The sequence below is a fragment of the Aphelocoma coerulescens genome, assembly GCF_041296385.1.
Source record: "Aphelocoma coerulescens isolate FSJ_1873_10779 chromosome Z unlocalized genomic scaffold, UR_Acoe_1.0 ChrZ, whole genome shotgun sequence".
NCBI classification, from domain to species: Eukaryota; Metazoa; Chordata; class Aves; order Passeriformes; family Corvidae; genus Aphelocoma; species Aphelocoma coerulescens.
Window position 1 is genome coordinate 1841217 of NW_027184085.1, and position 14543 is coordinate 1855759.

Below are 14543 nucleotides of genomic sequence, written 5' to 3' on the forward strand. Positions count from 1 at the left end.
TTCAAAAAACCTGCAGTGCGGAACATGAATGATTAGTTATTGGATTATAAGTAAAAAGAAATTAGTTGGCATTCCATAAATGGGTAGTTTGGGCTTTAAAAGACCTTGGAAGGTAGCACTTGGGGGCCATTTTCACTTCGTTAACTTAGAGGCACATACTGTGCAGCTGTACTATAGATAAGAAATAATAAACATCTGAGTCCGAAGAAAAGCTCTGCATCTCCTGTGTTTCAATCCAAACTCTGAGTAAAAGAACCAAAAGACAGAGGCAGAGAAAGAAAAGAACACAACAGTAAATTTAATAGTTGATTCCCGCCATCCGGAGATACGGGCGAAAAACAGCAAGGTCATTAATTCAGAGTCAAAACGATCTTTGAATAAGGGTGGAGGACTGTTTGGAGGCATGCAGTGTAAATCAGTGGCCTCTTCTTACAGAGGCAGTTGGATGAATGAGGTATGAGGTATATAGGTGCTGTGTGAGAGATCACGTCCACAGGCAGCTCAGAGCTCATCCTAAACTTCCAGGGGTTTTGCAGGTTGTTCCTGTTTCGCTGTACTCATATGTTGCATTCCATATGTTATGTTTTCCCCTGTTTTAATTTGTCTTCCTTTTTATGCCCAGGAAGCATCACCAGAAGGTGCTCTGGAACATTTCATAAGGATTTTTGAAATGTGTCTCTGCTCTTTTTCAACTTCAGTTTAACTTGTAAATTGATTCAGTTTGTTTTTCTTAGGTGGTATAACAGATACTGTCTCACCTCACTTCCTCATTTGTATATGACTCTCCCTCTGCCAGTTATAGCTAAATACCTTCACCTTCTGTTGGGCTTTAAGTTTTATTGTTAATAAAGAACCTTTTTTTTGCTCTTATTATAGTTCTGCTTGGCAAAATGAGTAGGATCTTTGTGTGTCCTTCATGACTTCATTTTTTAAAATAACTGGATTAAGTATCTGATGCTAGAGAATCTTCTTTTAGAGAAGTTCACATCTAGGATTTGTCTGCCTTATTCAAAGTGTTTGCAGGGATCCTCCAGAAGGTGGTGGGACAGGTGAGATAGGGGGAAATCAGCACATTTTTTGATAAGCATAGTGTTCTGGTCTGTGGATGGGAGACTTCTGAGCCTTCTTCTGTTTGAAAGATCAGTTAGCACCAGTATTGCAAGTAAAAATACCAGTGCGATTTCTGCCTGTAAGAAATGAGAAAATTCAATGTGTTTGCTTTGGCTGCTGAGATGAGATTTCATTGCTGCTCAACATGACCAGAATGAAATAACATATATGGCGATGTATTTATATCAACTGATGGTACAGCAATATTTTTTCCTGTAGCATAACTTAAGCAGGTTGCTGCTTGTATTTTGTTGATTACTAAAAACAATCTATTTTTAAACTTTACTGGGGAAACCAAGCTTGGACCTGCAATTTTCAGTGTCTGTTTTTACCTGCCACTTCTTTTGGGGATTAAAAGTAACTTTTTAATGGTAGCTGTGTCTTGCCAGTTAGAAGCTGCTCCTGAGGGAGGAGTGTTAGTAGTGGTGCAGTAGTGGTAGTGTGATGACTGGGAGAAAAGGGTCAGCAGTACAAAGGAAGTGGTGGCTGTCTTCTCAGTACAGGAGTGGACAAAGCCACTGTGTAAGAAAATAGATATAAAAGTTTTCATGTATGTATGTGGCTTAGAAGTGTAGAAGTGCATTTTGGTTGAAAATCTAGATAAATTTTAATATTATTAAACTATTAACTGAGAGGATTCTTCTCTTTTGGAGGAATCTGCCTCCTCCATAATCCTCCTGAGACTCCTCCCAGGCATCTCCTGAAATTTCCACCTTTACTTGAGACACCTGAGACCCCAGGCAGCAGCCCTGGACTCCTTTGGAGAAGATACCTGAGATGTTTTTGCTGCTTAAATTGCAAATCTCGCTTCCAAGATTCACTTGAGAGTCCTTCCAGGCATCTCCCAGGGTTCTTCAAATTCTTATAGTGACCTGAGATCCCAGGTTTCAGCCCCAGACTTTTCCAAGGAAACTATGTAAGAGTTTTCCTCTTTTGAAGAAAATTGTCTCCTCCAGGTTCCACCCAAGACTCTTCCCAGGCATCTCCCAGAGTACTTCCAATTTTACATTTTAATATGATTAGAGTTTTAATTTAATCTTATATTCTAACTTTTTTACATAAGTGGTGACTTGTTAAATAATTTCTGTTCTGAGAGCAGTAGTACTTGTCCTAAAGAACAGTAATACTTGTCCTAAAGGTGTGTGTGCACCTCAGCAATTGATATACAAAGGAAAAAGTGTTGTAAGGAGGAAGGATTATAGAAAGTGTATGGATTGATTCTCGTTCCATCCAGAAATGGCACGTGAGAGAGAATTAAGTTGCAGTTTTCCCCCCTGAGTTCTGTTCAGTGTGTAGATGGAGAGAAGCCTGAAAGAGGAGTGGAAGGGGAAACATGGCCAAAGGAGCGGAGGCTTTGGAAGCATCAGAGGTTTGTTTGGGGCAGGAGGGCTGATTGCCGTGATCTGGAGTGCCAGACCACTCTTTGGTAGCAAGTGTGAAACTTTAGTAACAGCACTTTCACATGTTGGCTTGTAAGGGAATGGCTCTGATGTGTCAATATCATGTGTTTTTAAATGTAGTTTGTAGCAACACACTTGTAGGACTTGGAGCACTTGAGGACATGAATGGACTTTTTCAGTTACAATTAGTATTAATGGGTGTAGACAGAGGAGATCTTTTGGGTTGTTCTGAAGGAATATGTTTTGCCAGAGTGGTTTGTATGGTTTAACACAACCAGATTAGATCACAATTGTCTTTAAAGGTCCCCTCCAATCCAAACCATTCTGTGCTTCCATCTGGGATCTATCCAGAAAACTAAGAAGTTGTTCCAGTGGTTACATTCAGCAAGGCTTTTGTTGTTCTCCCTGCAAAGTCCAGTTGTAAATGCAATTCTTCATTAGTTTTATGTTACTTCCAGCTCTGTCCAACTTATTATCATAACTCTTGGGACTTGGAAATGACAGAACTTTTGCAGTGCAAAGCTACATGCAACTGTTGGGGAAGGAAACAAGTTCAATGGTGGACTAAAGCAATGGTGTTTGTCTCTCTTTCTCCCCATCCAAGGAAAATGACTAATTTTTATGTGTTATGTGCTGATTAGAAGTTCTAGGGAAAACCTGGTCTTTACTCAAGATTGATACTCAGAAAACACAAAGATGGAACTCTGGTTTCCACTGAGGAGCGAGATTTCTGAAGGATCCTTTGAAATGGCAAGGGAAGCATGTTTGTAACATGTAATTTTGAAAAATATTTTTATTTTAATATCTATTTAATATTAATAAAAATATTACTGTAAATTTATGCTCCCTCTGCTTCTGTTGTTGTCTTGCCTTGACCCTGATGAAAGCATATGTCAAAAGATTTTGTGGCCTGCAGCATTTAGATCAATCTCATTTCATTCTAATAGAAACTGGTTTAGCATGTCCCAACTGTTTTGAAGATGGTTGGTTGTAAGAGAACATTTTGGTAACTTCAGAGGCTTGTGAAGCACTTGGTGTCCTGGCTGCTCACCAGAATAGGTTTCACATGATTCATCCAGCTGCATTTGGCCTGTTTTGAAAAACAGCAAGTTTTTAGGTGTCTAGAAGCTTCTTGGAACTGAGGGCTTTCTCCAGTTCCTTTTTCCAGGGCTTTTTGTGATTTCGGCCTATTTCTGCAGCTCAGGGAAGCCACATTGTACTGAGCCAGTAGAAAGCTAATTTTCATTTGGTAGAGAGACAACGTTTGCATCTGGATTAACTTTGGACTAGCATTCAGGTATGCTTGCTGTTGCAATGAAATCTCATTTTCATTATTATTGCAAGGCTTTGGCTTAAGCTGTTCACCCTGGTGGAAATGTTGCAAGACCTTGGGCTGAACTCTAATCATAATGATCAGTCAGTTCTCCTTGGCTGCATATTATCTAAAATTGGAAAAACAGGCCTCTTCTAGTCTTAACCCAACCCAAACTGGTTTTTTTCTGGTATTATCTTCACACACCAAAATGGGATTTGACTTTCAGGTCTCAAAATGCCTCTGTTCACCTCAGCTCCAATATACTTGGCTAGGTTTGATGAGCAAAGTCTTTTCAGAGCAGGCTTGTAGTAAGCACAGATGTTTAGACACAACTGTTTGCCTGCTTGTACTGGTGAAAATCTTGTTTAACAATTTTATTTTCCCCGTAGTGTAGTGAGGAGGACTGAAGCGTTTGGAGATTATGGTAACTGGTATGGCTGGGAATCTCATTTATTAGGGATTGAAATTCCGTGTCTGACCACAAGAAAGCACTTGTTTAGACTCTATTGTGAGACAAAATGGAGCAGATTGAAGGTGTTTGGACACCGTACGTCGCTGCTCAGAGGTGGTTGTTTCAAGAGGGAGGAATTGTTATTAATTGTCAAGGGCAGGGCGATACATGGGACCTTTAGAGCCTCCTCTGTTTTGTGTCTGAGGTATTTGAAGACTAAACTCATACACATGTTTTTCTTTCCCCAAAGGTTCTGCCAATTCTTGAAATTCTGTATCATGTTGAAGAAAGGAATTCACACCATGTTTACATGGCCCTTATCATTTTGCTGATCCTTACAGAGGATGACGGCTTCAACAGATCCATTCATGAAGTGGTGAGTTGCTGTTTTGGTAAATAATCCTTCAGCTCTAAAAATCATCTAAATATTTTCTTTTAAGAAGATACATCGGCAGATCTGTTCCTTCAGCAAAGGCTGTATTGGCTCATCCAAATTTGATTGCATATGCATATTTCTTTTGTAAGAAGAAGTAATCTGAAGACTGATTTCAAAACTTTTCCCAAGTGAAATGAACAAACACACTCCCTCCTGTAGAGAAAATGCTGCAAATGTATCTTTTTCTGTCTTTTTTGGTGTTCCCTGTTACAAATTAGCCTAGTAGTAGCCGGGCAGGCTGCCTCAAAATTGCTGAATATTTGCCATGGAAGTGAAGGGCCTAGAAAAGAGGAAAAAAAACAGGAAACCTTTTTTATTTCTCTTGAAAAACTTTGTTTAACTAGTTTGATGCAGCCTTTAGCTGGAGTTGTATTTTCCAGACTAAATGTTACTTCCTTTCTTGGCACTTCTTTTTCTGTCTCTCTGTTATATTAATTTCTATTTTATGTTGTCCATATAACAGGATCCAAATTTTTACTAGCTTTGATGGGCCTTGACCATCTGTGTAGGAGAATACCTTAGACAATTACGTCCTAGTTTCCCAGCTTCTAAAACTACGATAATACATGAGATATTTGCACTGATTTAATTTAATTTTTTGACTGGGACACAGAAATTCTCTTTTGGGGCAATTATTATCTTTGTGAATTATTATCTTCATGAAGTTATTGAAATGCAAAATGCTGAAAGCAAGTTCCAAGGTTCCTAAACAGAACTGTCTCCTAGATGAATTTCCAGCCTGATTCGGAGGGAGCTGGCTTTTTTTCTTGGTGTCAAGCAGTAGAGACTTACAGTACTTTTTCTCTGAAATTTCAGATTATTTAATATAGCTCTGTATGTAGAAAGCAGGAAGAGATGATTTAAATGCAGTTTCCTGGGAAAACCTCTTTGGAAGTAGCTTTTAGGAGCACCTACAGTAACCATGAAGATGTTTTTTTCCTACCTTCAAATTTGTGTGCCTTGAACCTGTACATGTGCGCCAGAGGTGTACGTGTGTGATGCGTATTTTTGGGTTCCATGTCATGGAGTCATTTAGCCTCTTTCGTAAATTGGGCTTTTTGAGAGTTGGAGTTCAGCAGACAAGGTGTCGTTCCTGCCTCAGTCTCTTTCACTATCACTCTTCATTCATTTTAGAGGCTTTACACACGGTCTTTCAATAAATTCCTTACTGGATGAGTAAAAGTGGAAGATTTCCCTGAAATTCCTTAATGAAGATCCAGCTGTGGAATGAAAACATAAATCAAGTTTTCTTGTCCGGTTTATCCTGCCTTTCAGCTAACTCTGCCAAAAGAGTTGTACTGTTGCTTGCAATGTGGATATTGGTTTACTACTTCTATCTTAATAAAAACACAAACCCAACCTTGTTCCTTTTACCCTGCACTGTTTTTTTCAGTTGTGCCTTTGCTGCTTCCATTTTCTTCACTTTTTTTTTTTGATTTTACTTCAGATGTTCACTAACTGCTTCTTTCTTTTCCTCTGGGGTTGTGTTTTCCTGCTCCGCAGTTCCTGGTTCCACCTGTTAATAGTGCTGTGTGGCCAGAGTTTTGCTGGATTTCCTTCTGAGGTGGCTGTGAGGTGCCTGAGCCTCCAGGCCTGTCTGTGTGTGCTTCTCCTACACATTCCTACAGATCCCAAGAAGGGAAATAAGTGTAGGTGAAAAAAAGTTTCAAAATCGTATGTATAAATCCATTCACCTCAGCCATGTCTTTGAATTAATTAAATTGATGTTTTCAGGTATGAATGAGCAAGTTACTGTTCAAAAACTATTGTATTAAGTAAGAAATTAGTCTCATACTTTCTTAAATATTGACTCCAAATTTCCTAAAGCCTAAGAGAGTACTACAGGTCTGCAAAATGATGGGAGTCAGAAAATCTGTGTAGACCTTTCTGTAAAATATGAGCATCTAGCATCAGTTTCACAAACCTCATGCACTGCAAATACGTACCAAATTTTAGCAGTTACAGCAGGATTATTTTTTTCCTCCATCACTTGGGTAAAATATGAAGAAAAAAGATGTGCTGTATTTTACATCAACCTGTTTTTCTCTCTGCTGTGTATCCTGTGTACCGTTCTTATAAGAACCATGACTGTACAGTTCAGTTATGGGCTATTTTCCTTTGTGGCATTTAACCCACATTTATTTATTGATTTTTAAGATTAATTTTAGCAAGCAAAGTTTTATAAATCTGGTGATTATACCAACTGGTAAGGAGCTCAGGAAACCACAGAAACTCTTTTTGAGTGCTGTAGGATGCTGAAGCATTTTTTATTTAAAATGAATATGGTCTTAACTGCCTGGAAAATATGATCAAAATCATAGGTCCTGTTCCTGCAATTGGTTTAATGCAGTTGGGTCACTGTAACCACACAGAATTCAATTTCTTTCACTAATAATAACAATAATTATAATAGCAGAGTAAACGAGTAAATATAAGAATTCCCCAGAGGGACAAGTATTGGTGATCTTTTGTCTCTGATTTATGAAATTCTAAATAAAATCACATCAGATGTCAAAATAACATCATAGGGTATTTTATGTAGCAATAACCTTATTGTGCTACTGTAGCACTTTATGCTGTAGTAAATGGTGATAGACTGTAAATCACAATTTAACTGTGTTTATTTTTAGTGTGTTAAAAAATACCTCATGAGCAAAGTTGTGGGAAACTGAGAATCTCACTGCTTGGTATATGTCGAACTGAGCTCCTGCTCTTTGCATCTGCAGTTTGTGCTCCCTGAGTTGTAGCTATCCAAGAGCCTGGTATTCAAAAGAATAATTAATCAAAACATTTTAATTTCTTTTAAAATTATTCTTGCAAGACCACCCCGGGACTAAGCTTTTTCTTTTTTTCCCTTTTTAATACTAACTGCAAACCAATGAGATTGGTCAGTGGGGGTACTGGTTCCAGGTAGATGATTTTGAAATTTAAGATATTTTCATGCTTCATGCTTCTGAAACTCCAAATGGGTGGTGGTTGCTGTTGTTGTTTTTGAAATGGACATTTCGCTGCCTACCAGCTCAGGTTACTTTCCTCAGTATGGAGGAGAGGTAACAGGTTCTGGTATGTAACTTTATAACTGCGAATTTATCTTTTTTTTTAAGAGTAGTGTACTGTTTCAAGGAGTAGTTATCTCAGTAACTGTCATTTTTTCCCAGGTTGGTGTTTTCAGAGTTTCAGGGAGAACCACTGAAGGTTTCAGGGGTGAGACTGGAGCATTAACATGTCTTTGTCCATGCTTACAGCTGTCAACGTGTTATTTAACGAGCTCTGGTAACTTCCTGTTTTGCGTTAGGAATTTGAAATTCGGCAGGTGGCCTTTGTGCTAGGGCTCTGCTGCTGATAATATGACTAAATGTGACCAAATTATCAGTCTCTGGCCACGGGGAGCAGTCTGTTTCCATCTGCGCAGCCGAGACGTAGCCGGAGGTGGCCTGACGTCCGTGGAAACTGAATATTCTCATTTTGCTGCTCCCAGAGCCATCTGGGCTGTGTGCATCTTCCCCTGCCCAGGGATCACGTTATCAGCTGAGGTAAGCAGGGACGAGCTGCAGCTTGTGCAAGTGCGGCTCCCAGCTCCCGTGGGACGAAACTGTGCTCCCAGGGATGTTCCTGTTGCTGCTTGGCAGGGGTTGAAACCATACAGATCCGTTTGCCTTGGAAAAGCCCTGCAAGGCCATCGAGTCCAGCCACTGACCATCCAAGGCCACCACTGACCCCTGTCCCCAAGTGCCACATCCACACATTGAAGAAAGTGTGTAAGAACAGGAGCCCTGATGTGACAGCAGTTAGGAGAAATTTTAAACAGGATGGGACTGTCTGTACATGGAAACATGGGATGGTGCAGAAACGGAGAGGGACAAGAGTTAAACAAGAATTGGGTAAGATTTTGGAATGCTGAGAAAAGAAATTAGTAAAGAGTCAGGATAGGAACAGAGTGACAAAAAGCTGAGGAAGGTGCAGTCAGACTTCTTTCTGATGAGAGACTGGGATGGGTAGGGTAGGACAAAGGAGGGTGCCTTCACCCTCACAGAGAACAGGGATAGATGGGATATTGGGAAGAACTTCTTCCCTTTGAAGATGGTGTGGCCCTGGCTGCCCCATCCCTTGTGTCCAAGGCCAGGTTGGATGGGGCTTGGAGCAACCTGGGGTAGTGGAAGGTGGGTTGAGCTTTAAAGTCTCTTCTAACACAAACCATTCTGTGATAAGGTATGGGTGGGGGGAGTGGAAGCAGGTAAAAGAAAGAGCTGAGAAGGAATGGGGTCTGGGAGGGTGAGGAGGTGGGAATAAGATACAAGGAGGGAAAACGGGAAGGGTGATGGCTTTTATATAGGACAGATATCCATGGGTGGATGAGAAGGTTGTGGCTGGAGATGCTGGAGGGCTCAAGGTACTACTTGAGATTACTTAACTTGCCCCAGTCCCATTCCTCTTGTCCCACTGGGACACCCTGTGGGAGAGAGTGCATGATGGGATCTGGTCTCAGTTCCAGGATAGAGCGAATCATGAACTTCCACTTTGGTTGGTGAAATACAGCGTTGTGTCCCACAAAATAGCACCAAAGAAGGTGGGAGGAAACATGGGGGTTGTTTTATTTGTGGGAGGAGGTTGTTTTGCTATTTCACTCATAAATCAGAGACTACAAAAAGTAACTTATTAGAAACTTAATCAATTAACTCGATGGGTTTTTGGCCAGAGTAAGTGAATTTTGTCTAAGAGGGGAAAAAAAACAAACAAAAAACCAAACTCTTGGGTATCGTTTCAGAGCAAATTGAGTGAAATTATTTCTTTTCAGTAATCATCAGGAAATATGTCCCTTTATGTACTATTGGTTTCAATTTACATTGTGTGTCATGTCAAAACAAATAATATTTTATACTACCCATTTTCATAGCTGTATTTTGTTTTTTGAAAAGTCTGGTGAATTTTCAATAAGCATTTAAAAGTCAGGAAATGAAATGTACAACCACAACTTATCCCTGTTATATTTATGTTTTACTGAGAGTAACCATTATTTAATGATCATATACTGTATTCTTCAATAACAATATGTTTTTCTTCTGGAGGGTTCCAGTGCTGAGCTTGAGATATTTGAGCTTGAGATATTTGTCAAAGTGGTTAATTTATTTCTTTATATAAAATCTTCTCTTGAGAACAGGTATAGGCACATAGTCATAAATAATCTGTTATTAAGAAATTACAATTAAGGCAACCAGGATGAATGTCTACACTTACTTTAGCATTTTGCATTTGTGAAGTAACCCATGAATTTGCTTTATCTGACCATATGTTTATGCTTAGCAGCCATGGATGATCAAGTTCTCCACTAGCAGAGTATCTTCTTGCAATGAAGTTTGGATGTGTAATTCATTAATTACTTGCACTAACAGCTTTTGAAATTTTCAGTTGCCTCTTTTTGTGAAAATGTGTGTGGATTTTGCGTTGTCTTTCGGGCATTTCCTGTTAATTATATATTTTGTGCATCCCAACTAGTTGTCCTTGTTTACTGAAACTCCTTGGATGACTTGTTTTCATTTATACCATCATCACTTTCTCTTAAAATAGTATTAGTGACTTGTTATAATCAGAAATTATAGTGGTTTCCACATCCACTCATCGCCTGCTATTTGTGGAAACCTTTCTTGTAGTGATTTCATGTTTCCTATTTGTTCCTCAACCTGGACCATTCTCCCCTTAAATACCTCTCAAGTTGTTTCTGTCTTCTCCCTGTTCTGATTTTTTGATCCTTTTAGCAGAAGGTGTTTACCATTGACCACCACACCTGAGTCTGTACCTGGGGATGTTTTGTCACATGTGCCATGAAGTAGTGTTTTTCCCATCTATAGGTTACAGTCACTGGCTTCGTTTTAGCTTCCTTGTGGGAAATAGGAAAGTGCTGACAAAGAGCCATGTGATAATGGAGATACTTTAAAAAAATTATTTTAAAATTTATTTCAAGGATCTGAACTTTAATTTTGTCTCTTCAATATATAATAAAAACATTATTTCTATATCTAAAACTGCATCAGCTTGCCAATTAACATGAATCATAATAAGGATGCTGTTTCAAATATCTCTCGTACTGTGAAAGAGCTTCCAGAGGTACAGACTCACAGAATGGTTTGGGTGGAAAGGGACCTTAAAGTTCACCTCAGGGTTCCACCCCCTGCCATGGGCAGGGACACCTTCCACCATCCCAGCTGGCTCCAAGCCCCCTCCAACCTGGCCTTGGACACTGCCAGGGATCCAGGGGCAGCCACAGCTGCTCTGGGCACCCTGTGCCAGGGCCTGCCCACCCTCCCAGACAGCAATTCCTTCCCAATATCCCATCCATCCCTGTCCTCTGGCACTGGGAAGCCATTCCCTGTATCCTATCGTCCAGGCCCTTGTTTGAGTCCCTCTGCAGCTCTCCTGAAGTCTCTCTTCTGTCTCTGAAGTTACACAGAGCAATAACTTTGTGTGCAGTAGTCCTTGTTAAACATGTTTATGTTTTGACCGAGAATAACCCTGACTTTATAGAGGATCTTTTCCATGTTTTTAGGACAGTTCCTGTTGAGTCATTTTTACCAGTCCTTTAAGGCAGGGTGTTGGGTACATGTGTTTCCTCCATGTAGGTTGGCTGAGTACAAGGAAAGAGTGGATTGATTCTCCTTCTGCAATAAACTTGGAAATGGTAGTTAACTTCATCCACCCTGATATGGGAGGGCAGGGAAAGATATGAAGCTCTTAATCTAGCTGATGACTTTTTCTAAGTTTTAGGGGAAGAGACCTCATACCTGTCAAGGGAAAGGCTTCAATGTGAAGCCAACACTTCACCTGTGGATCTGCCCCCTCACCTTCTGTGTGTGCACTCTTGCCCATCAGTCAGAACTCCTGTGTGCTGCCTCTTGCCAGCCAGTGATGAGGGAAAATGGCAAGGCACTGGCAGAATTACTCAGGTGTCCTGAGTGTAAATGGAGACTTTATAAAGGGTAAAGGGTAAGATCAAAATGAGTGTGTGAGTGTGGTGGCACAGAGCACAGAAATTAGTGAAGTGCCAAATGTAATCATCTTTCTACACCTGGTGTGTTTCCACATGACTTAAAGTTGATGAGATCTACTAGTGGTTAATGCTGCAGAGGTCTGACTTTTTTTTTTTTCTCCTTTTTTTTTTTTCTTTGTTTTAATTATGCTTTGGAGTACAAAAATTAAGTCACATTTGAGACTGGAAATTAATTTTCCTGTGTTAAGGAATGTGAGATTCCAGACAGATTCGTATGTTCAGACCTTGAAGAACCTTGTTTTTTTATTGGTTTCTTTTGCAGATACTGAAAAACATCACTTGGTATGCTGAGCGTGTCCTAACAGAGATCTCACTTGGGAGTCTTCTAATACTGGTTGTGATAAGAACCATCCAGTACAACATGACACGGACAAGGGTAAGACTTATGTGGAGCACTTGTGAATTCCTAACCTCAGCAGCTTGAATTCAGTTTCAAACAGGGGGTCAGATTTTATTCTGTTGCAACCAGTTGGCATCTGGATTTGCAGGAGGGAAGAAAATAGACAGATCAGCTGTATTAACTAAGTGTTTCTGAACTTGTAACACAATTTCTGTGTTGTCATCCAGTTCATAAGAGTACGGTTCTCTAAAGACTTTAATTCAGGCATCAAACTGATCTTCAGTTGAGAAGAAAGAGTTCCTTAGTTTCATGAGAAGAAATGATTCGTTGTAGGCTGTTTGCCTCTCTTAAATGGCTTAAAAGTGGGAATTTCAGGTCTATTTATTGTTAGTGTTTTTGAGAAGTACAACAGGGACATGGCCAAAAGACCTTTTTGAGCTCTGGCAGAGTAAAACTGCTTGAACTTCAGAGCCTAATAGCCTGGATTGGTTTAGTGCATTTTTCAAGCATTTGTTTTTTACCTTTTTGCAAACACAAGTGTAGTATCATGCACTTCTGAATATTTTCAACAATTAAAGGCACAGAATTGTTTACATTAAAAAATTCCAAAATATTAAATATATTTTAAACTGGAAAAAGTAAGAATTTTGCTTTTACGATAAAAGGAATTGGAAGGAACAAGAACAAATTTGGCATATATTTGTAGCGTTTAGAATCTGTTACGTTATGTAAATGAATATTTTAGGCTTGAATGGGGAAATGAATCCCTTTTGGATTGGATAAGTGGACAAGTTTCATTTTATGAAAACCCTTGACTTTGAAAGGGCCATCAGATAAATGCTTATTTGGTCAAATGGTTTCAGGGATGCTGAAATGAGGACCAGTGCTCTGAAGTATGGTGTGGTTGTAGTTGTGGGATATATGCTGTGAAAGAGTCAATAGTGAGATGAGTTATGAAGTATAAAGTTTTAGAATAAGACTACAGGAGAGAGAGAGGAAGGTAGAGAGGAGGAAAATGCCTTCATGTGTTTCTTATGTCTGTGGTGCTGTTGTAAATGAGCACTGAAAGACAAATACATATGTATCATGTCAAATACATACACATATATATGTATACACTCTAAAATCTGTATGGAATCACTCTTTTATAAACCTTCTATTTTAAGAAAACATGTTAAAACATCACCAAGTATATATGCTTTGCATTTCTGCCCTGTGTTTTTAAAACAACATTTATTACTCAGTCTTTTGAATGATTCCTGAAAGAAGTGTCAGTGCATATCCAACGAACAGTTTGGTGTGTTGGTTTTGTTATCTTCCCTGTTCTTTCTGACAGGACAAATACCTTCATACAAATTGTCTGGCAGCCTTAGCAAATATGTCGGCGCAGTTCCGCTCACTTCATCAGTATGCTGCTCAGAGGATCATCAGGTAAATATAAAGACTCTGCTGGAAAATCATCTTTACTGAAACTCAAGAGTAGAGAAACATGAATTTTGTATGCCTTAGTAGTACAGGAACATTAATTTTACATGCCTTAGTAGATACCAATGAACTAAACAGCAGAAATCATAACTGAGTAACTAAATAATCTCAAAATAAATCTTACTTTCTCTGTATTTCAACCTGATCTGAATGGACACAAAAAATATTAGTTTCTCTGTCTGAGAAACTTCTGCCTTTTGATCCTTTTAACAGAACAGCTCAATAGCTGCCTACAAAACAGAAGGTTTTCAGGGATTTATGTGAATTACAAATTCAATCTTGTATCCAGTTATTATAAAAATGCACTGAGTGGTGCTTCTCAAGTATTGTACAGCATGGATTTTCAGCTTATTTCTTCCTGAATATTTGGCAGAAGGTCTGGTTTTTAAATCAGACATAATGCAATCATCATTTTGTGACAATACCCTGCAAATATGGGCAATAAAGCATAGATCTATGCTTTTCAGCTGATAAAGTTTATTATCTGTAATCAATAGTCAGTATCTGCTTTGGTTCTAAAACAAGGCCAGAACTTGGTCCTTCCTATTGTGTTTCTGTGCTGCAGAGCACATTGTAAAGGCAGGTAACCCTGCGCCAGGCATCCTTCTCATCTTGGCAGCCAGCCCTGCTCCACGCTCCAACGGAAACTGGGAAGGTCCTTTTTAATGTGATCTGGAATAAATTGTTACAGGGCTTGTCAGGTACAGACTGCGTGCCAAAAATAATAATTGTGTACCTGTACACTTTGTCAAGGACTGGGTTAACATGACATGCAGCTTGTTCTTAAGGATTTAATTCTCTCCAAGACACTTCTCCTTTGAAAATGGTTGGTGGTAAAAGTAGGACAGGTTACCAGAATGAATGCATTGTGTTGGTGCCTTTCACCTGCCTGATACTTGCCCTCTTTTCATACCCTTGGCAGAAGTAAAGAGGGTTCAGAGTTTGAAATGGAGCTATTTTCCCC

General features: G+C 39.4%; 1 protein-coding gene across 5 annotated transcripts in view; it reads left to right on the top strand.

Annotated features, from left to right (window-relative positions):
• Positions 1-14543, top strand: part of DYM (dymeclin) — a 212316-nt gene that overhangs the window by 85011 nt on the left and 112762 nt on the right. For all 5 annotated transcript variants that reach the window (XM_069001243.1, XM_069001244.1, XM_069001245.1 and 2 more), the window contains 3 exons: positions 4527-4652; positions 12017-12130; positions 13431-13525. In XM_069001243.1, the coding sequence (XP_068857344.1) occupies positions 4527-4652; positions 12017-12130; positions 13431-13525 (335 nt within the window). The remainder of the gene's footprint in view (positions 1-4526; positions 4653-12016; positions 12131-13430; positions 13526-14543) is intronic.